The sequence below is a fragment of the Pleurodeles waltl genome, chromosome 10 (assembly GCF_031143425.1).
Source record: "Pleurodeles waltl isolate 20211129_DDA chromosome 10, aPleWal1.hap1.20221129, whole genome shotgun sequence".
Classification (NCBI taxonomy): Eukaryota; Metazoa; Chordata; class Amphibia; order Caudata; family Salamandridae; genus Pleurodeles; species Pleurodeles waltl.
The window spans coordinates 947,784,636-947,806,693 of NC_090449.1; the positions used below are offsets into that span (position 1 = coordinate 947,784,636).

General features: G+C 40.6%; 1 protein-coding gene across 4 annotated transcripts in view; it reads right to left on the reverse strand.

Moving 5' to 3' along the window:
• Positions 1-22,058, reverse strand: part of PPP1R9A (protein phosphatase 1 regulatory subunit 9A) — a 718,476-nt gene that overhangs the window by 237,184 nt on the left and 459,234 nt on the right. For all 4 annotated transcript variants that reach the window (XM_069211751.1, XM_069211753.1, XM_069211750.1 and 1 more), the window contains one exon: positions 6,852-7,007. In XM_069211751.1, the coding sequence (XP_069067852.1) occupies positions 6,852-7,007 (156 nt within the window). The remainder of the gene's footprint in view (positions 1-6,851; positions 7,008-22,058) is intronic.

Consider the following 22,058-nt stretch of genomic DNA (forward strand, 5'->3'; position numbering starts at 1 on the left):
CAATTTTATTTACGAATTAGCTACTGTATCTTCCTGAAAGATTAAAATTAGCAAATTTGATGTCAAAACTATGGCAAAATTAGAGGTGCAAGGACTTAGTCTCAAAGCAGTGAAGTACGTCAGAAATAGGGGTGTGCAAATGTTTTATGCATGCAAGTGAAGTCTTGCTGTGTTCCAGATTGTTGGGAGAGTTCACAGTTTTCAGTTTTTCCCATGCCTCTGCAATTGTATAGTTGGTGGCAGTTGGAGTGGAGATTTTCCTGGAGCCATGATGAACTTGGATAGCTTCCACAGAAGTCTTCCCCTGCAAAACACTAATGTGGTTATGGTGTTCAGAGAAGTGATTTGAGCTTTTTTTACGCATGTGGGCTTATTTTGTTTTAATAGAAGCCAATACGTTGGCTTCTTCCATTTTGTTTTGGGTGTCCCATGGGTACTTCTGCAAGATCCATAGAGCCAGTCATAGAGTGCTGCACCACTCCTGTGAGTCCTGTACTTGCTTTCCTGGGTACATAAAAAAAATCAGGGCTCAAGAAGTTTTAAAAAAAAGTTTAGTTTACTATGAAGGGGTCATTGTTTCCAGTTTGAGCCTATGGGTTTACTGACAGACTTAAATAATTTAGAATATTTTGTTTTCAATTAAAATATATTCTTTTTTAGGACGTACACTCCCACAGTGCCTACAAATGGTTTTACGGCACCTGTGATTCCCAGTAAAACCACATCAGACTAGTTGGTCTATTCATGCACTTTGAAATAGTTCCAATCCCATTTCCAGCATTAGGGCTCTGGATGTCATTTGGTTCATACCTTGTGAAATCTGCCCTTAATTTTTCAATTTGTCTTTTTTGTGGTAATAAGTCAAAACCAACCTGGAAAATGGCATCAAGAGGAGATCAGCGTGCACCTGCACACCCTTATAATGAAGAACATCTGCCAAGAATCTCTCCAGAATCAAGTGTGTGGGAGTTCTTATCCATATTACCAGGAAAAAAAAAGGTGTCTGTAAATTTGGCCACCTGCATATTGTGGCCTAAGGAGTACAGCAGAGGTACCAGAAAGAAGTACTCATTTGGTATTTCTGCTATAGTAAATCATTTACATGTAAGGCATACATGACAACTAGTTGGCTGTCCATTAAGGTACCTGCAGAAAGTATTTTTTTGTAATCAAATTTTGATACCCAGTCCTGTTGTAATTTTTTAGTCAATTATTTAAAAAAATTATTTCCAGGATAGAAAAAATCTAAAAGAGGTTCTTGTTAGAATCACCTTTATTGTTTAAAAAAAGAAGAAAATAGAAATAAAAACTACCCTCGACAAATAAGTTACCAGCATTGTTTGATTTTCGGTACGGCAGGAGTACCTTGGTACCATACCACAGGAGTACGGCGGTACTATACTGCGTGAGTACAGTTGGACCAACAGTGCAGATATTTCTAACTTTTTGGGGGGAGCTAACCCTTTCATACCTAACCTGAAACTCCCTTTAAATGATAAGGCCTTGAAAACGCCTTAATGGATTTACACCAAATCAAAAAAAGCATGCTTTCTGAGCAAAGTTCTAACTTTGTGCTAAATTTGTTGGGAATTTGTTCAGTCATCTTTTCCGTATCATAGAGGAAACCTACCTATGGGAATTAAAAAGGGAAATCACAAATTTGGAACCATTCTTTTTCTTATCCTCTGCTTGACAGATTGTCACAAAATTTCTATGAACGTGTTCTTTGTTTTGGAAATGTTTGCAGACATTAATCAAAGAGCTCTAAAGTTTTCAAATAAACAAAATAAGCCTTTTCTATGGAAAATCTAAAACTAACTTTAACTGGGTATTATATGTTTATGTACTGATCTGTATGCATGCTTCACTCAACACTCAACGATGGTAATAAACAACATATTTTACTCTGCACATCTGAGCATATGAGTTATGACATGGTATTTTCTGGTATATTTGTGTTAACAAAAGATTCTTAAGCAAAACCAGGATGCAAGGAATTAATGGGCATGTTTATAAGCCCCTAGCGCCACCTTGTACCATATTAGCGTCTTTTGTTTAATGCTAATGTGGCCCAACGAGGCCAAAATCCTCGTGCCACATTTACAAAGTGGTGCAATGCAAGGTGTCACTTTGTAACCCTTTGCGTTACATGAAGCCTGGACCAGACATAATGTATGAAAAGGGGGCATTCCCCCATTAGTGGGGGCCAAAAAAATGGCGCAAGGAAATCTAAGAGATTTCCTTGTGTCATTTTTTACAGCACTGTTAATGCCTACTCAGAGGCTGATGAGATCTTGTATTGCATCTTTGATATTGTCACTGCAACATTTCCAATAAAATTATTGATAAGACAATTGTGCTTGGCAAGGGCGCGAGTTATAAGATCTATTATTATTTTATTTTTTTAAAGAAGCCCTACATATTCACTGAAGGAAAGCAAAGGTTAAAGTAAAGTTATAGTTAGGTGTGATTAATAGATCTTTGTTTTTGTTTAAAGAAATATCCTTAAAAATTCACTGAAAAAAGCAACGGTTAAAGTAACGTTATTGATATGTGGCTATGTCAGTGGCAATATTAACGCTTTGAAATTTAAAATACACCAAAATTCACTAGTTATAGTTAGCAGAGCTAACAATAACTTGTGCCTCCGCCATGCACTGCTTATGACCTCATATATTACATCACTCATGACATGTTGTATTGCATCATTTATGACATCACTGATGATGAGCTGGTGAGTCACCTATCAAGTGGTTCTTAACCTGCGGTCGGGCAAACCCGTTGGGGTCTGTAAAGTCTACTCAGGGGTCTATGACTGCTTTGTTAATTAGAAATAATAAATAATAAATAGATTGCAAATGAAGAAGCAAAATGTACAAATGAAAATTTTAAAACATTCCTTAAATGTGAAGGCATCTGAAATTGGAGACTATAAATGAAGTTTGTATCTTCAGATTGATTCATTTGCAGCAGTGAAGTTGCATGAAAAAGAATATAGGATGGAGGATGAATGGCCTAACATGCTCTTACCCTCCTACATTAAAAGTTTGGTGGTCAGATGTATGACCAGCAGCTTTTGTAAACTTGCAACTTGCGATTTTTAGAGACTGGCAAATTGGAAGTCGCAAAAGTTGACACGGCTTGCCATTATTAAATGGGTCGCAAGTGACCATATTCATGAGGCAGATTGCAATCTGCAACCCACTGGGAATGGCCGGCACTCACAGGGATGGATGGATGGTGGCCTGCTGGGGACAGCGAATCGCCATGTCTGTGACAGATTTTTAAATAAAGTCGTTTTTTTGTTTTAAATGCAGCAGATTTTCCTTAAAGGAAAACGGGGTGCATTTCAAAAATTAAAATGAAACGTTTACGTTTCATTTTGTAATGGTAGGTAGCGGTCCATGGGAAAACTGTCTGCTCTTAAAAATATTTTCGCTATCATTCACAAAGGAAAAGGGGTCCCCTATGTACCCCTTCCCATTTGCAACTGGCTTACCACCTACTTGAAGTAGGCGGTGAACTGCAATTGTTTTGCGACTGCATTATGGTCACAAAAAAATAGTAAATCTTCCTCCAACTCGCTATTAGGAAGGAATGCCCTTGGCACGCCCCTTCCTAATAGCGACTCGCAAACCCTATTTTGTAAGTCGGTAATAGGTTGCCGACTCACAAAATAGGGTTTGTACATGCGAGAGGCCGATTTAGTGGTCACAAACGGGCTGTGTCTCCGTTTGTGACCAGTAAAAATGGTAGTACATCTGGCCCCTGAGTTTTTTTTACATTTGCCTGTGAATTAAGTAAAATATTTAATTATGTGTATTTACTTGAAGATTGTTGGTTTCTGGATATTTTGGGCATTGTTTTAGGGTACAAATCATTGAAAATGCTTAGGCAGGGCTCCCCCGCTTCCAGTAATGACTCAATGAGGGTCCCTGGATTCCAATAATGATTCAATGGAGCTCCCAAGGTTCCAGTAATGAATAGTGGGGGTCCAAAAAAGTCACAAGGTTAAGAACCAATGGTATACACAACACTAGTAGTTACTTTTCAGCAATTTTGCTTAGTATGTAGCAGTTGTTCTACTAATTTCATATTGCGATGTTTTCCCTTTCCCAGAACTATTTATTTTTCTGTAATTACTTATTTGTCTTAATATATTTTTCTTATTTTAGTTAAACTTAATGGCCTTCAAGATCTATAATTCTTCAGTACAATGTAGTATTGCTGGTTTGTTACTAACAGCACCTCAAAGGAGATTGCCTTATTGCTCAGGCCAAGCTACCAATGGTGTACCGGTGTCACCCTTACTGAAATCTTTTTACCATTTCAGGGCCATCTGTTTCATCAGTCTGAAGTAACAACCCACATCAAGAAAGTGGTCTCTCTTTCCCACTGCTTTCTAGTCAGATTATGTATGAGTTAAACATGATTAAACTTTTAGAGTCTATTACAAATACATATGTAAGGAAACGCCCTTTTTGCATGATCACCCCCAAAGTTTTGAACTGATGCTGCTGGTTTTCTACTCTGAGAGTGCGCTGAGGCCTGTTAGCCAGACCTCAGTGCAAGTGCTCTGACCATCAAAAGTGTATGTTTAATTGGCTTATACCCACTTACTTAAAAGTCCCTTGACTTACTTATAAGTCCCTAGAATGTGGGACCAGGGGTACCTACGGCATGTAAGTTAAAGTTTCTCTCATGGGCTGCAGCACGTCTTGTGCCACCCTGAGTGTGATAAAGTAAACCATGTCTCCCAACTTTCACTCCAGACTGGCAGGGTAGTTTTAAACTGCTAACTTAACTTTGCCATTTAAACTAATGGCAAAGTCCAGATCTCCCTTTTAATGTATATAAGTTCCCCCTAAGGTAGGCCTGTCGAGCTTAAGGAAGGGTGCTGTATAATAAAAAGTAGGGCATGTGCTTTTATATGTCCTAACAACAAAAAACCCAAATTGTTGCTTTTATTGTGAAAAGGCAAGTAGCCCCATTGGCAAGTACAGAGTTACAAGCTGACAACTCAGCTGTGCTAAGTCCTGAATGGGACTACTAATGTTTATGCTTCAAGGTATTAAAATAACCATTACATTAAACCCAACCTAATGAATAACTCACTGAGAAGGAATAGATACAATAGAGGCCTGACATTGGAGGTGGTGTTACCTCTCCCTGACAGGACTCCACATAGGGAAGCCACCTTTAAAGGGCAAATGGTCAACACACACGAGAGGGGCTGCTCTTTTGTTCTAGTAGACAGGCTAGCGCCAGGAACAGAGAAGGGGAAACAGTGGTCATATCAGTTTTCCTGTTGGTGCGTAGCCTTTAGGTAGCCACACCTTTAGTTCGGGCTACCAAGCTCCATACACCAAGAAAAGGATCTGTCATCTTGGAAGTGGGCAGAATATTGCACTCTAGCCTAGCTACATCCCACATATTGCAAGAAGTCATAATCAGCCAGAAGTGGACCTAGTAGCCCACTGGCTAACAGTCACCGCATCGCCCAAGGGAAAGTTGTGGGCATACAAGTGGGACCCCTGCCACCCAAACCTCAGATCACGTCTGAATTCCTGTTACAGTTCCAGAGCCACAAAAGCTGAAAAAGCTTGCCATGGCAAGTTGGCTGCCACAATTGCTTGATTACTGTTGGTCACAGCCTGGGAGTCCAAAGCCTGACATTCAAAAGTTGCACCTTAGTATGCTGTACCCAGGAGAGTCGTCAATGTGTAGTTTGGTCACCCAAGTCAGACACTAGCGCAGACAAAGGGAGCCACTTGTCTCGTTATGACTTTAAACAAGTAAACCCCTGTGTCCAAAGTCACCCCACCATGTTCATGGACCAAGAAGTGGCACCCAGGAAGACCCCCGTTGATCAGATCAGCATCTTCAGCATCCTGTATCCCTTGCTTGAGGAACACTCCATTGATGTGCATAGCAGTTTGCCCCTAGAGCCTGAAACTGGATTGAAGACTGCTTTGACTGCACGGTAACTGCCCTGCTAAGGCTTACTGCCTCCCTTGACTTGCCATCTGCCAGAGTTCATCACTCAAACCAGGCCAGAGTAGCCAAACATAACTTTACAAAACATTTTTGTAATTTTTTTAAGTAATGGCTAAGTGCGGTAGTTGCCAAGTTTTGTTTGGATTGTCAGTGAAAAGCAGTGATTTACAATTTGCTTACATCATATCTCCAGAACCCTCTGGTAGATTTTATTTGCGTTGGTGTCTAAAGATTCATAAAAATAAGGTCTACTGAAATACATTTGTGTCATATTTGCTTTGTCCCATGTTTCCTTTATGGGCAATTGCTTTGGTACATCTAACGCTTTGCACTTGTTCCTTTGTTATAGACTGACTATTCAAAGCCACAGCTACCCAGGGTTGAGCTAATGTTTTACAAACAAGCCTGACTGCATGCAAGACAGGTTTGATACTTTATTGCATGGTGAGGCCTCTATTATAGGTAATCCTTCACAATACATATTAAGCTGTTTTTCTTCAGAACACAGAACTCACATTTCCAATAAAATATTATAGACAACATGGTCATGTAGATGAAAGACTAACTACAAGAAATGCTTGCAGGACAACTATTATGACAAGATCTCCATTAGATATGTTTTGCTCTCTGCATACACTTCATCACCTATTGCGGACGTAGAGTTGTCACAAAGTTTAATCTTTTACAGCCAAATAAATGTACAGAGAATGATTGTGAAAATAAAATGTATACCTGTTTCCAATCATGACTTTTCAGTGAGGTAGTACATATCAAATCAAATGCTATGTTTCATAGAGAATTGAGGTAGAGGATGTAGAGATCTTAATACATTTTCACAATTTAGTGCTGCTTACCTCTTTAAATTTGTGAGCCAGTTTGCCTGTGTCCACGTCTGAAGGAGAAAACATGTCATCACTTTCCGGAAGATCAAACACCTCAATTGCCATATCTCTTCCAGGAAGCACAGGACCCATATCTTCTTCTTCTTCATCTGTGGCATATTCCCCTGTCTTAATATTAGGACATGTCATTAGTTCATTTTCCAAAATTAGTGAACAAGATTTCCATTAATACAGTGAAGAAGAGCATACAAAATTATTTCAAACCATTCTTGTAAATTGGGTAAACATTTAAAAACCTGAGTGTGTTGGAGGGGGGATTACAATTTATTAAAGCCAGTTTACTTATGCATGGGTACATTCTTCAAATGCCTCAATCAATTATCTTGAACCAACCAGCTGTAAGGTTTGTAAAACGCCATCATATTCAGCTGTAATGCTCAGATTGTTTAAAGTTAATGAGACAGCATGAGCTTGTGGTGCTGTGGGTTCCTAGATCATTTTAGGACTGGGTAGAGCTGAAGGAAAAACATTGATCAAACTGGGCCTGAGTGCAGCCTTCAAGTTGGTGGACAACAAGTCAATAAGCAAAGACTACAACGTGTAGAAGTAAAATGCACAGGACTGGCTTTTCCTGTCCAGCAGGGAAAAAGATATGGAGATCCCACTTTTTAATTCATCCTTTGCAACTCAAAAAATGTGAGCCCCTCAGGACTTTGGAACTTCCCTCTTACTGCAGTATGTATCACTTTCCTCTGCTGTATCTCATTGAATTGCATCCCATTGATTCATAGAGCTATTGCAATTATATTCAACTTCTGGGAAGATGAAAGCATGGCCAATTGAATCAAAACCTCTCCAGTAGTTTAGTAGTTTAGTTGCTGAACATGTTTCACAACAGGATTTACCACCTAGATCAGGTTATATGTGTTGTGGTATTACTTCACCTGGTATTACTTCATGGAGTAATTCCACATTTTTGCTGGGGAACAATACATTTCCAAGAGTCAGCATGGACATCCGTGCATGTTATTCCTCACTCAGTAGGCGACTGTAGGGGATGAACTGGTGATTCCCCGTAATACTGAGGCCTGGTGTTTCTGATACCTCCAGTGTCAGTAATACAATAATGAACGCTAATTGAGTATTCCCTGCTACCTCTATTATTAGCACTCCTTGATGAATATTTACATTTATTTAATGATTTGTTTAATGTAGCACTGTTTCACTTGTTGGACAATAGAGCTTGTTTCCAATAGGAGTGTCCTATGGGTTAAGGAGAACCACATCTCTGGAGTAACATGTTGCTGACTGGAATGGTGGAGACAGAAAACAGAGGCATGAGGGGGCGGCCGCTCTTCCGCAATGGGGAATGAACGTAACCCCCGTCAGCAGAAGCAACTTCAAACTGAAAAATAAAAATGATAATAAACTATGTTTATTATCGGTTTTATTTTTGGGGGGGTGATGCAAAGCACTCCCCTCAGTGCGCATGTATGTTTGGCTGGTCATCTCAAGCTAGACAAACACACATGCACACTGGGGTCTTTCCAACCTGGCACTGTGTTGCCGGGACGGAGATAGCAGGCAGAGGCTCCCACTCTGCCTCAGAGCGCTCCGGCTAATCCTAATGCTGCTTTCCTGCTGCCAGCAGCAAAAAAGCAGAATTAGGTTTGGCAGCAGGGCAGGCTGGTAGCCTGTGCTTGCTGTGACAAGGATTGAGGAGCACTTCTGCGGAGGCAGCGCATCAAGTAATAAAAAAAAAATTGCATTTATTGTTTGTCGTTCTTCCACCCATCACCCGCTGCCCCGCTCCTTTTTACATGAGCCACGACTATGGGGCGGATATAAATATAAGTAGGGCCCAGAAGAAAGGAGGTTATAACAAGGTTTTTTATATACAATCAGATTTGTGAGACATGAAAAATTTCATGATTGTCTTTCAGGAAAGTACAGAAGAGGGGTGTTTTAAGTGTCCGCCAAAGGACAACCGAGGTAGCTTAGCTCCCAGCCCTTTGAGCATTCGTTTGAACTGACTTCAATTATCTTCTGTACTGGCATGAGGTAGTCAGAGAGAAAATATTAAGAATTTCATAGTTCTCAAAAACCATGAAAAATGTATACCACTAATGAATAATTTAACAAATATAACTGAGTAGGTAGGTATCAATGTAGTTACTCGGTACCCAATTAGTGTCAACACTGCTAGGAAAAAATTGCTTATTTAAGGAACACCTTTAACTGAAAACATGTTAATACATATAAATGAAAAGTATCACATAAGCAAATCTCTAACATGCTTTAAATAGCTCCATAAAAGCAATTGAAACAAAGTGCATATACATTTCTAGAAAGACTAGAGTACTCTGTCACGGAGATAAAGTGTTTATTTACGCTGTGCAGAGCAGGCTGAGAAATGCCCGTTGGCAGGCACAAAGTCTACATACTACTGTATATATTCATATACATTTATATTGTTCCAAAGGGAACAAAGAATAACCCAAATAATCCATATGTGGCCTGAGAACCATCTTGTTCACCAGCCCTTAAATTCCAAAGCAAATTGATTAGCGACAAACAAAGAATTAATTCTGTAGAGAAAATTTAAAATTTCTAATATTCATGAACTTTGCTTTTTGTAAAAAATCTCTCCGTGCTCTTATAGGAGATCATTTTTGGCATTCTTGCTATTTTCTTTTATTGTGATCACCTTTGCACCATTTTAATTCAATTGTAATCACCTCTGCACAATAAGACCAGTAATAAGAATTTCTACTTAAATAATTTTTTGTCATATCCTTTTTTTGCAAATGTACTGCCTTTATTAATGGGTTTCATAAAGATATCTATATAGCCCTTCTTACTTTGAAACATTTGGTCCTCCTGTCCATGTGGATCTAAGATTTGCTTCTGTAGTACATATATGCCTTCATTTAGAAAGCATGTCCTGTTTTGTTTTTATGGCAGGCTAAATTTATTAAATAATTACCCTTCCAAGTTCATTTGTTTTACTCTGCTGTACTGATAACATGTTTGATTACAGGTCTTTTGTTCACAAAATAGACACCCATGCACATAAGCTTTATTACAGCTCCATAAATATGACTGTCTTGCTGTAAAAGTATCCACGATGCCATACTTTGCTGTTTATGGCTCTTCTGTTGACCACCTATGTGGCAAGCCTCCTCCCTGCTCCTTTTTATAACAGTTTTCTTTGAAAGCAGGAGAAATAGTCACCACCGTTCAGCCACTGGATCCCCAAAGTGCCAATCACATTTTTGATTACCCTAGATTTTAGCCACTCTCTACTTATCAAACATGATATACACAGTTGTTCCTCTTTATTGGCATGCGATCATTTCAGTGGTACATTAGATGTATGAATGTCCATAGGGAGGGGGTGGACTTTTTTTTACCTTCTTATGTGTTTTCAAGTTTCTAGTAAAGTAAAAGATTTGAAGCAGTTGCTTCTTCAGGTAAGGTGTTAGGTCTGTGGGTGTCTTCATGCTGGTGGGACCATCCGGTAATAGCGTGGCATACCTCTACCATCTCTGACTGACACAAACACCCACAAAGAGCTAACATCTACCCAATGGCAAGATAAAGTCCCCGTTTCTACTATGACAGGGTGGAGACTTTGAAAGGGAGACAGTTCGCACTAACACCAAAACACGATTGTCGTTAACTGGTAAGGCCCAAAGCACGTCAAAATACTTGTGAGACCAGACCTACAATGGGCTTTTAGTCACCCCACAGAAGCCGAAATGCAGACATTTAGCACTGTTTATTTCAGTACAGTTTTGCTTTTATTTCATCAGTGCTGGCTCTTCTGTCCATGTCAACTGATTCAGGGGCTAAAGGAATAGTAGACACTGCTTGAATATTGAATGAGAGTTGAAAGGACAGGAAGAAGATCGAGCAGAGCAGACATTTTTAACTGTTTTACTTCTGCAGACCCCATTAAAGCACAACTAGAAGCCAGGGATCCTCAATCAATTTTTACAATTTGAACCTCAACAATAATATAATAAAAAACACAAACAAATGCACAATTTATGAACTCACCACATCTACTTTCCTCTGCAACAGAATGTTTAAATCTGAGATTGTTTACACACCAGAATAAGAACAAGGTCGTATTCACAATTATTTTGGTTATTGTATCAAATCTGAGTTCTCAGGAGAAGTGGTGGGATGAAAGTAAAAACTGGATAGAAGCAATCGAGCTTGGGATGGACACAAAAAGAGGCAATGCAGGGTTTTCGTGTCAAAAGGTGACAAAGACAGTTTTGCATAAAAACGACAAGACTAGGAGACAGATGTACTTACACTGGATTTGCAACAAGTGGTTGTAAATTATACAGTAACGGTTTTGCAAATCATATGGATTTTGCAAACTGATCAACATACTGTTAGGCTGGTTCACAAAACCACCATTCAGAATGAGTCGCAATCCAATCTACCTCATGAACATTTGAAGGTTAAATTGTAAAATGCAATTTACTCAGATTGGATGCCATCACAGGAATGACAGACTGCTGGGGTCAGGAGACCACCATGTTGTGAAAGCAATTAAATAAAGTAAACTTGTTTTTTAATGTTTTCCTAATGGAAATAGGTCTGTCTTTAAAGAAAAAAGTTTATTTTTTTTAAAGTTTGTTTTAGAGTTGGCAGTGATACCCAACATACTTTTTTAAACATTGCAAATAGGTTACCTTTGAGGAGTCTCTAACGTCTGAAAAATTTGCCACAGCAATACAGTTGCCAACCATTAATACACTGCATTGTTAACTGCAGGTTGGAATGGCCGCTCAGAACACACCCCTTCAAAATTGTGATTCGTTATGCACTTCTAAAATCATTTTGTGATTCAATAACCATTTACTGAATTGCAAAATAAGTTTCATAAATAGTAGAAATCCATTTAGCAGTCACAAACCTTTTGATTTAGTGAATTATAGGGCTTGCGACCTGTAAATGTCTTTGAAGATATGGCCCCAAGTTCTCATTATGGCAGAGTACATGCTGGCTACTGGGAAGAGGTACTCTGCCTGCGGAATTATTTCAGCTACATGGAAATGTGTAGGGCATGCAGTCTCTAAGGGTCTGTCCATGTAAAATAGTGGAGGTGATAATGGGCAACATAGAAGAGTATTTTGAGCAGTTTACATTGTACACATCAATAAATTACTGAGCTGTCAGAACACTTGCTCTCTAGGAGTGCAAATGCGTATGATTTCCTAGATAATCATAAGCCATCCAAATGGGTTTTTATTTGGAATCTGGTTACTTTTTTCAGGTATGAACATGTTCGAATGTGAACAGTGACTATGTTCTTTCACACATGCTCCGTCCTGCACTAGTAATCAGCTTCTGGCTAAAAAGGTTTTTATAATGCATACAACATATCTTTATTGAGTTTTGTGATACATGTATCAATACCATTGATAATACAGTAGACTTCAAGTAAGTATTATTGTTACAGGATCATCCTCATAGGAAGAATCACCATCAAACAGTTATTTAGCTCAAAATGCTTAAGACTATTGACAGAAAATAATGGCTAGAGGTCCCATGCCTCTGCCGAGCCCCTAAAAATACCCATGACTTTCAGGGGTCTGTGAACCACAGGTTAAGAGCCACTGGCTTAGTACCCAGGCTCTTATTATACCAGAACATATGTTGCCTACTGGAAAGTTATGCTCTTCCTGTGAAAGTATTTTACCTCTGTTGACATTTGCAGGCAAGCTCCTTTCCTCTACTAGAAGTGGAGGTACCTTAGGTCTGTAAGTCCCTGTCTATATAAATTAGTGGAGGGAGAAATTGCAGCACAGAGGAGCCTCTTGGGCATTCCACCTTGTATATATTCATACATTACTGAGAGGTTAGAATACTCTAAGAGTGCAAATATGTGTGAGTTTCTAAAGAAATGTGAGAACGTGGTTTATTAGTTGGGGTAGTTGGTGTTCACCACAATTAATCAAGTGACTATCTTGTTAGATCCAGTGAAAGGTGCAGGGTTGGATAAACCAAGTAGATTGGCCCCACTAGGGCCTGAAAACAGGGAAATTCAAAAATGTTTTTAAGTCCCAATCTGAAAAGGGACTTTATGGCTTTGTTGTTTTTCAGCGGAAAAACTCTTATTTGTGTGGTACAAGCATGAAATTCAATCCAATGCCAAAGACCTGCCAGTTGGATAATTTTTGTGATCAGTCCCCTTGAAGCTCTGGAGCACTTGAATCAAAGATTTGAAAAAGTTCTCAAACTTATTCTGGTGCCAGCAAAATCACAGGAGTACACTTCCAAGGCCTCCATTACCTCCGTGAAGCACACTTAGGCCCATATTTATACTTTTTTAGCTCCGCATTTGTGTCATTTTTTGACGCGAAAGCAGTGCAAACTTACAAAATACAGTTGTATTTTGAAAGTTTGCGCCACTTTTGCATAAAAAAGCGGTGCAAATGCAGTGCTAAAAAGGTATAAATATGGGCCTTAGAGACTCTCATGGTGTTAAGAAGAGGGTACCAGCAAATTCCACAACAGGTCCAGTTGCTACTGGTCAGCTAGGTTTCTTCACAGGAATGTCCTCTTTAGCTTTTTATGTTCCTGGAGCCACACAAGGGATCAGCCTTATGATCCTAGAAGATCATTCTGGAAGAAAGTTCAACTTCCTCAGGTCCTTCTCACAGGTCACCGGTATAAAGTGCAGGAAGTTCACTCCATCTCGTATCCTTTCCAAGTCCAACAGCTTTCTGAGGAAGGCTGGGCAAGGGTCCTGTTTTGTTTAGTTCAGAACCTGTGAGTGAGGGACACCCTAAGACATCTCTAGTCACTTTCTGACTAAGGAACAGGGGTTCTCAGGCCCTAACCTGCCTACTTTTGAGCCAATTCCTGTTTCTTTTACTGCAAACAGGCTAAAAATATAATGGGGCAGGACAAATTCAAGATGATGAAGGTCTCCAGCCACACTAAACTTGAGCTGTGAGGCTGGGGTTGTGAGTGGGGAATGTACTATGGTAATCCTAGTGTCCTTCCATAACTCACAATAAAATCCAACTTGAAGTAGACACTGTATCCACAACCAACCCAGAGACAGATTACTGATATAACAAAGGCAGTGGCTTTTAGCAATCAGATAGGTGATAGACAAGAATTGTCCTAGCATCCTGTTTTCTCCCTTTGAAGGGTACAAAACTTCTAAATGTGCTTCAGACAGATCTGTCAAACAGGAATAAACACTGGAGTGCCAACACGAGGGGAATAGTCCCCACCCTGCATATCTATTGAGCTCAGAGGAATCATCTCTGCCCATTCAGGTCAGCCTATTGTGTGCTTTTAGGTGAATTTTTCTATGTCCCACTTGTAAATACCATGCACAATACCTTGTGAGCTACAAGGCCTATATAGGGGTGACTTATTAATATTTAAGAGGGAGGTTTTTACCTGTCAAAAATTGTTATTTTAATAGGTCCCCCTGCAGACATAGGAGACGTGAAGTAAGTATTATTGTTAGAAGGTGATCCTGTAGGTCATATGGGTCTGTGGATGCCCTAAATTGACCTGTGGTTTCCCGAGGGTCTGTGGACTAAAGGTTAAGAACCACTGTGTAGAGAATGCACCTTTGATATCACTCTTTTTTAATTTTTGTAACCTGTTCTCATTGTTGTACAGGGCTAAACTGATGTATGCCACGGCACCATGAAAGAACACCTGCCACTGTATCACCATTAAAGAGAACTATCAGGGGCATAGCTTTAGAGGGGGTGATTGGGGTGTTACACCCACCTAACAAATGTATCTTGTGATGAATAGTTGAGTAACAGGGCCTTTTAGTCAGGTATGGTGAGGTGTTATATCAGATTTCACCAGAAATTTTACACACACACAGACAAAAATGCACACACCCACACTCTCTCTCTCTCTCTCTGTTTGGAAAGACTTAAAAAATGTTAGGTATTGTATAAAATAATGCGCTTTCTTTCCCTTAGTACCTCTACCAATCTGTATTCCTCTCCATTCCCGCTGATCCTTAAACGCCTCTTGTGCGCCCTGCTTGTCGTGTGATGTATTTTAACATTATATGCCAACATTATTGTTGGGAAAGCTGAAGCTCACCTCTCCCCTCCAATCTTACTGACTAAGGTTCGCCACTGAGAGCTATACTAATGAGCAGGCAACACAACTATCTTTTTTGTTTCTTATATAACTTGATCTAATGCAACTCACAGAAATAAAGAAGGGAACAGAAAGGGCTGGCAGTGAGAAAAACAAGAGGGAGGGATAAAAGAAGGAGTTGGGGTGAGTGGTAAGGGGGCAGCAAAATGGACAAGAGGAGGTGACTGTTCTGTGAGAGGATGAGAGGGGTCACAATGGGGTTGATACACTGGTGAAGAGGAGGAAAAGGTAATGAATCAGGGGGTAGGGAAAGAGTCAAAATTACTAGTGTGCACATGGTGGTTGAGTGGAAGCAGGGTACCATATCTTTGTTTTTTAAAGCTGAGATTCTGTGACCCTAGACCTGAGTACTCGCTGACACCTCTGCCACTACCTCCACCATACAGGCATTGCAATTTGTTAAACCATCTCGAGGTGGTATAAACATTTAACTTCCTGGAGAATAATGGCTCCAGTTAGACAATCGTTTAAAAGAGAAATGCAGGGGGAAAGAGGGAATGCCACTTCAATTAACTAATTACTTGCAGCAGCTTAATTAACCGCCACACATTCATCAATTAATAATTATTGCATGCTCCAGATCCCCATGCAGCAAAATGTAAATCCCAGCCCAGTAAAAAGGCTAATCATCAACTTAAAAAGGTTTTAAAACTACAGGGCAGAGTGTTTCAATATAGAAGAGCCAACATCATGCCACTGCCTCCTTGTGCCAGAGCCCTATTTTGCTGAATGTACATCTTAGGGATCGAGATGCCAACTCCTTAATGCATCTCTGGAAACAATAAAGCAATTTGTTTGCTGATTTGCTTGTTGCCTGCCTGCACGGAAGTCTCTTTTTCCTGGTAGCCGTGGAAGCACAAAGTGAAGAGTGGAGCCAGATACGTTTGTAGATAACCATGGAAGTTAGAGAATTGGAATGCCCCTGTGCTTGACTCAGGGGCAACATGAGACCACTGCCATAAGATCAGTGGACTAAAAATGCTGATGAGACCCCCTGCCACTACAAGATAAGGTAAGTCCCCATCATCCTCCAATAGTTCTATTCTACTAACAGCCTTGTTTCCCCATCTCCCTGTAGCCCCCACTCACCACCATCCCTCCACAACATATTACACCTTCTTGGACGACCATAGCCTTAAAAACATTTTTATTTAATGCAATGGAAACTCAATATTCTACATTATGTTCACTACAAATCTCTTCAATTTACCTGTTTTTCCTGTAATCAGACTTCAACGCAATTCCACGCAATTTCATAGATGTGGCTATTCAGAAAGGGGGCATATCTAAAACAGCATTTCACTTGGAGCTGTTTGGTATATCCCTATAACGCCTGAGACATGGCATATATTAATTACGGGAAGGGTCGTTTTCTCTATGAATAAAGAATGCCCGATTCCAAGAGATGCATGGCTATACCCTAAGGAAACGAGTTGAAGTTATGTACGAGAAATAAATAAAGCCATCCGGAGGCTGTAACGTGTACCAGTATAATGCCTGGAAACAGACTATATCATCTGAAAGTGGATCTGTAACTATCTTGAGAATTTGCAGTCCTGAGAGCTACATGGTTTTGTTAACGCAAAATGACTTAACTAAACATTATTAATGAGTGCTTATGTGAATTTGTTGGAAAATGATTAACATAGGAAAATTTTATGTGCACATTTGAAATTGTGACCTTGGAGATTGTCCACCAAGATTTACGAATGTACTAATAAATGACTAGAATACATGAAATATCGAAAAACTTATAAAATTAATGTAGAAATGTGTCATATTGAGAGATATAACCTATGATTGTAATGATGGTAGGCCTTGACTTAGCTAATGTCTTGGCCTAGTTTTGCCAGGCCTCATGCAGAAGCTGTATTTCTTCGCGTTTAATGGAAAATGCTGACAAGCTGAATTAACTGTGAACTGCTCATTGTTTAATAAAAATTTGCTTAGCTGAAACCACTACGTGAACTGACGGACAGGAGATGATAAAACTAGAATTGCAGCGATTAAGAGTGAAAAGAGCACTGAGTGTACTTTCCCAGGACTTGAACAATGAAAGCACTGACTGGAGAAGAAGATGCAACATTTTTGATACCTGATGCGCTGGACGATGAGGACATCGTGAAGCGGACCAATCAACAACATGAGAACTGTCGAAAATTAGAATTCATAGATTTGGAATAAAACAAGTATTGGGTAGAGTCATAACTGGTGATTAATTGACCAATTATAAATTGAGGGATAGTCTGGATGACTTCGATATAACAACGTGACAGAGACCACAGGCAGACTGATGGAGAGAGGTGTTAGATGCTAGACGCAAATGCTAGATGTTGCTAAGGCGATTCGAGATTCTATCATTTGGCTCATACTTTTATGAGTCTGATGTGATGTTGACCAACTGATAACCTGAGAACGAAGACTCACTCTGTTGCTGATCCGTACCGAGGGTAGGTAGATATGATAGTATAACTGAATATAAAGTTGTGCCTTTTCTTTTTAGGTACCAACTGCGGTGTCTAATTAGTTTTTTTAGCTAGATGGTTTTTCAAAATTCTTGTTCTAAATAGTTTTTGCATGAAGTCCCACATGCTGATGCTAATCTGGACTAGATGAGGTTTTCCTTATATGACAACCTGACTGACTTAAGAGACAAATGATTGACGGACTGTTTTGCTGAACTCTATGAACAGGGAAAACTTGTTACCTCTGATTTTTCTATTGAATCTCACTAATGCATTAGGAAATGTTTTGATGCAAGTTTTGGTTAGATTATGTTTTTGGCACCTTATAATAAACTAATATGGAATTCTTTTGAATTGATTTGAATTGCGTTGAATTAATCTTATGATTTAGTATTGTAACAAATAGGGAAATAAAAGCACTAAAGCATTAAAAAAGTTGTGGTTATTCATGACTGGAGGGTCATGGGGTGTTGTGTTCTTTTGATTAATTGTCGATGAAGACTAATGAATATTGAGTTGTGTATTAATCATTAGTGTACCAGCCATTAGCCTAGCTAGAATACTCCATGTGAATCAAATGGTTCATCGACCTATATGCGTCCCCTTGTAAGTTTACTTACTAAGGACCAGATGCGCAAACAGTTTTTGGTATCAGCTTGATGGTTAGTTTACTTGGAGAACTAGTTAGTTGGTTATGGTGGTAGTTCAAGGTTAGTTAGTTATTCATTATTGAGATTTAGATTTTGTTTTTTTTCTGAAATGGCAATTGTAGCAAAGATAATGTCCCCTTAAGCCCAGAAATGACTTTCCCAGATCCTGGATCCTGCAAGTAGAGTTGGGTAGGTTCTCGGCGTTCTAGTGATAGAGTGAAAGGGATAGATTGCGCTTGCAAAGCTTATGCAAAATGCAGGTGAATTGTGACGTATGTGAGGGAAATTAGGGAGTCTGCGAGTTTAGTAGGAGTGTGCGTACTCCACAGTATGAGAATAGGGAAATCGTCAAACTTCGTATGTGTTTGGCATTTTGTGCTCAAAAATTGCCCACGTGGTTGTTGATCAACGGACCCTGAGTGGTCTAAGACCCCGGAGTATATAGACAAGTGTAGGAGACACTTGGTTATATGTTGTAATCTTGCTGGTTTAGTAGGTTGATCGGGCATGGTCAATAAGCTGTTGTGAGAATTAAAGTGAACGGGAGACATTTTTGACTGAGATTTGGCAAGTCCTATGTGCACCAGGACAGACCCATTGATCAGTTAAGAGTAAAACTCGCGGGTCGAATTTTACTTGAGAGTGTGGAGACTGAGAAAGAGGATTAGCTGTATGAGCAAAAGGGCCATCAGTAAAAATCTGTTAGGTTTCTGAAGCGATTGTGTTACCTTCCAGCAGATTTGTTTTGTTTATTGGTTTGGTTAGTGCTCACAATAATTTGCATTAGTTTTGTATGAATTGAAGTTTAGGAGGACGAGCAGCAAGACTTTGTCAGCCGCAGTGTGTGTGATTGTGACGTCATTGGAGCCGTGCTGGGATAGGTTGATTAGTGAGAAGGGTTGGGCACGGATTGGCAGCCATCCGTGAGAGGCAATTGGTTGAGAATGTGGGTGAAGGGAATCTTGGGAGTGAAAGTCATTACCAGATTTGATTTGAATATCCAAAAGTAGAGAAGATGAAGTTTTTCAAAGCGCTGAAAAGTGCCCTGAAGGGAGATACATACATTAAGGTGACTGTGGGGGAGCCTACCCCACCAGAAAATTCTCCGGCTTATATTGTGATGGAGGAGCGAAGTGTCATGCCATGTCTTTGGTTAAAGCAGTGTTGCAAACTGACGGAGAAACATGGAGTTTTAGCGTTCACTGAGCATGGATTGTTCAATTTGAGAATTTTGGCTCAGTTGTGGATGTCGCAGTATGAGACAAGGCCCCTTTCGAGACCAACACAGTTTGAGGCATTGGCATTTTGAGAGCTGTTGGACTTTTGCTTATGCAGGGTCATCCCCAGTCTTTTTCGCCTCCTGCCTCCTATTTTTTTCTGACATGTTGCTGTTGGCTTTTCAACTCTGAGCACTTTACCACTGCTAACCAGTGCTAAAGTGCATATGCTCTCCTGTTTAAATTGTATGTAAGTGGGTTATCCATGATTGGCATATTTGATTTACTAGTAAGTCCCTAGTAAGGTGCACTAGAGGTGCCAGGGCCTGTAAATCAAATGCTACGAGTGGGCCTGCAGCACTGGTTGTGCCCCCCACATAAGTAGCTCTGTAATCATGTCTCAGACCTGCCACTGCAGTGTCTGTATGTGTATTTTTACACTGTAAATTCGACTTGGCAAGTGTACCCACTTGCCAGGCCTAAACCTTCCCTTTCCTTACATGTAAGGCACCCCTAAGGTATGCCCTAGGTAGCCCCAAGGGCAGGGTGCAGTGTATGGATAAGGTAGGACATATAGTAATGTGGTTTATATGTCCTGACAGTGAAATACTGCCAATTTCGTTTTCACTGTTGCAAGGTCTGTCTCTCTCTCATAGGATAATATGGGGGCTACCTTTAAATATGATTAAAGTGTAGATTCCCCTAGAGAGTAGATGGACAGGTGGAGTTTGGGATCCCTGAACTCACAATTTAAAAATACATCTTTTAGTAAAGTTGATTTTGAGGTTGTGCGTTTGAAAATGCCACTTTTAGAAAGTGAGCATTTTCTTGCTTAAACCATTCTGTGACTCTGCCTTGTTTGTGGATTCCCTGTCTGGGTCAGTTTGACAGTTGGGTTGTTTTTCACCTCACACCAGACAGTGACACAAAGGGAGCTGGGGTGTGATCTGCATTTCCTGATTAGCCATCTCTGCTAGGAGGGAGGGGTGGAGTGGTCACTCTCATCTGAAAGGACTGTGCCTGCCTCTGACAATGCTGTCTCCAGCCCCCTGGTGTGTGTCTGAGGCCTTGCCTGGGCAAGGCAGGATTTCACAAGAAGGTGTGAGTCCCCTTTGAAGAAAGGTGACTTCAAAGACTAAAATGGGTATAAGAAGGGCACCCAAACTTACAAACTTTAGAAACACTTCTGGAATCAAGGGGAACCTCTGCCTGGAGAAGAGCTGATCGCTGAGGAACAAGTGCTGCCCTGCCTGTGACTGTGCTTTGTGGAGCTTTCCTGCAGTGCTGCTTCTGCCAGAGTAAGAGGGCAAAGACTGGACTTTGTGTGCCTTCCATCTTGAAGAAGAAATCTCCAAGGGCTTGATGTAGAGCTTGCCTCCTGTTGTTGAAGTCTCAGGGATAGCAAAGACTTCTTCCTGCCAGCACCTGGAGTCTCTGGAGAGACCCCTACTCTGCTCTGTGGTGCCCTTCCAGTTCCTGGGACCCTGAAAGGAGAGGCTGGCAGCCTAAGGACAAAAATACACGCACCGAGCGCCGTGCGGAGAAAAGATCGACGCGAATCCGATCGCGGCTGAGAAAACGACGCGACGCCGGCTCCGCAGCTGAGAAACGACGCCGCAGGAAACGCGACCGGAGAATCGACGCCCGGAGCAGGAGAAACGACGCGCAGCATCGCTGACGAAGGCTGAGAGATCGCAACCTGCGCCGCGGGACTTTCGGACCGTCGCGTGGCTGGCTTTTTCGACGCGCATCGCCGTGCCGAGTTGTTTTCGACGCATATAACCGTGCAGGGTTATTTTCGACGCACACCGCCCGTGCGGGGTTATTTTTTACGCAAACCAGGTACATTTACACGCTAGCAGCGCTAGTGTGTTGTTACAACTACCTAAAGACTCTTTTTATTTTAAACCTTTAAAAAATCATAACTTGACTTGTGTATGTTGGATTTTTGTCGTTTTGGTCTTGTTTTGTCTAGATAAATATTTCCTATTTTTCTAAACTGGTGTTGTGTCATTTTGTAGTGTTTTCATTAAGTTACTGTGTGTGTTGGTACAAATACTTTACGCCCAGCACTCTGAGGTTAAGCCTACTGCTCTGCCAAGCTACCAAGGGGGTAAGCAGGGGTTAGCTGAGGGTGATTCTCTTTTATCCTAACTAGAGTGAGGGTCCTTGCTTGAACAGGGGGTAACCTGACTGTCAACCAAAGACCCCATTTCTAACATTGGTGGCAGCGGTGGGATTGGACTTGTATTTGTACTTGACATACAGTAATTGAGTGTACACTACTGTTTTGATCTCAGACCACTACGTGACCACATACTACTTGTTTGGTGATCTTTTGATTTTTTTCTTAAGGACTCTTGTTATTCTACTTCCATGATTTTGCTGATCCCTTGACTGATTCTTTTTACTTCATTGGGAAATTATTTTTTTTCTGCCTTTGGAACTTTGCACTTGTGACCATCATGTCTCAATCTGGAGATGCAACAGCTGGAGCTGTGTTTGAAATGGAGAAACTGAAGGAGTACTCAGTTGCTCAATTGAAACAGTTCCTTAAAGATCTTGACTGTCCCACTGAGAGCTCCACCAGGGAGGGGGAGCTGCAACAGGCACAGAGGGCCGGGGTGACAATCAAGAAGGCTGGAGGGCACACAGAGGAGGAGAATGTGGGTGGGGAAGTGCAGAGGATACACAGTGGTGTAGTGGAGGTACCTG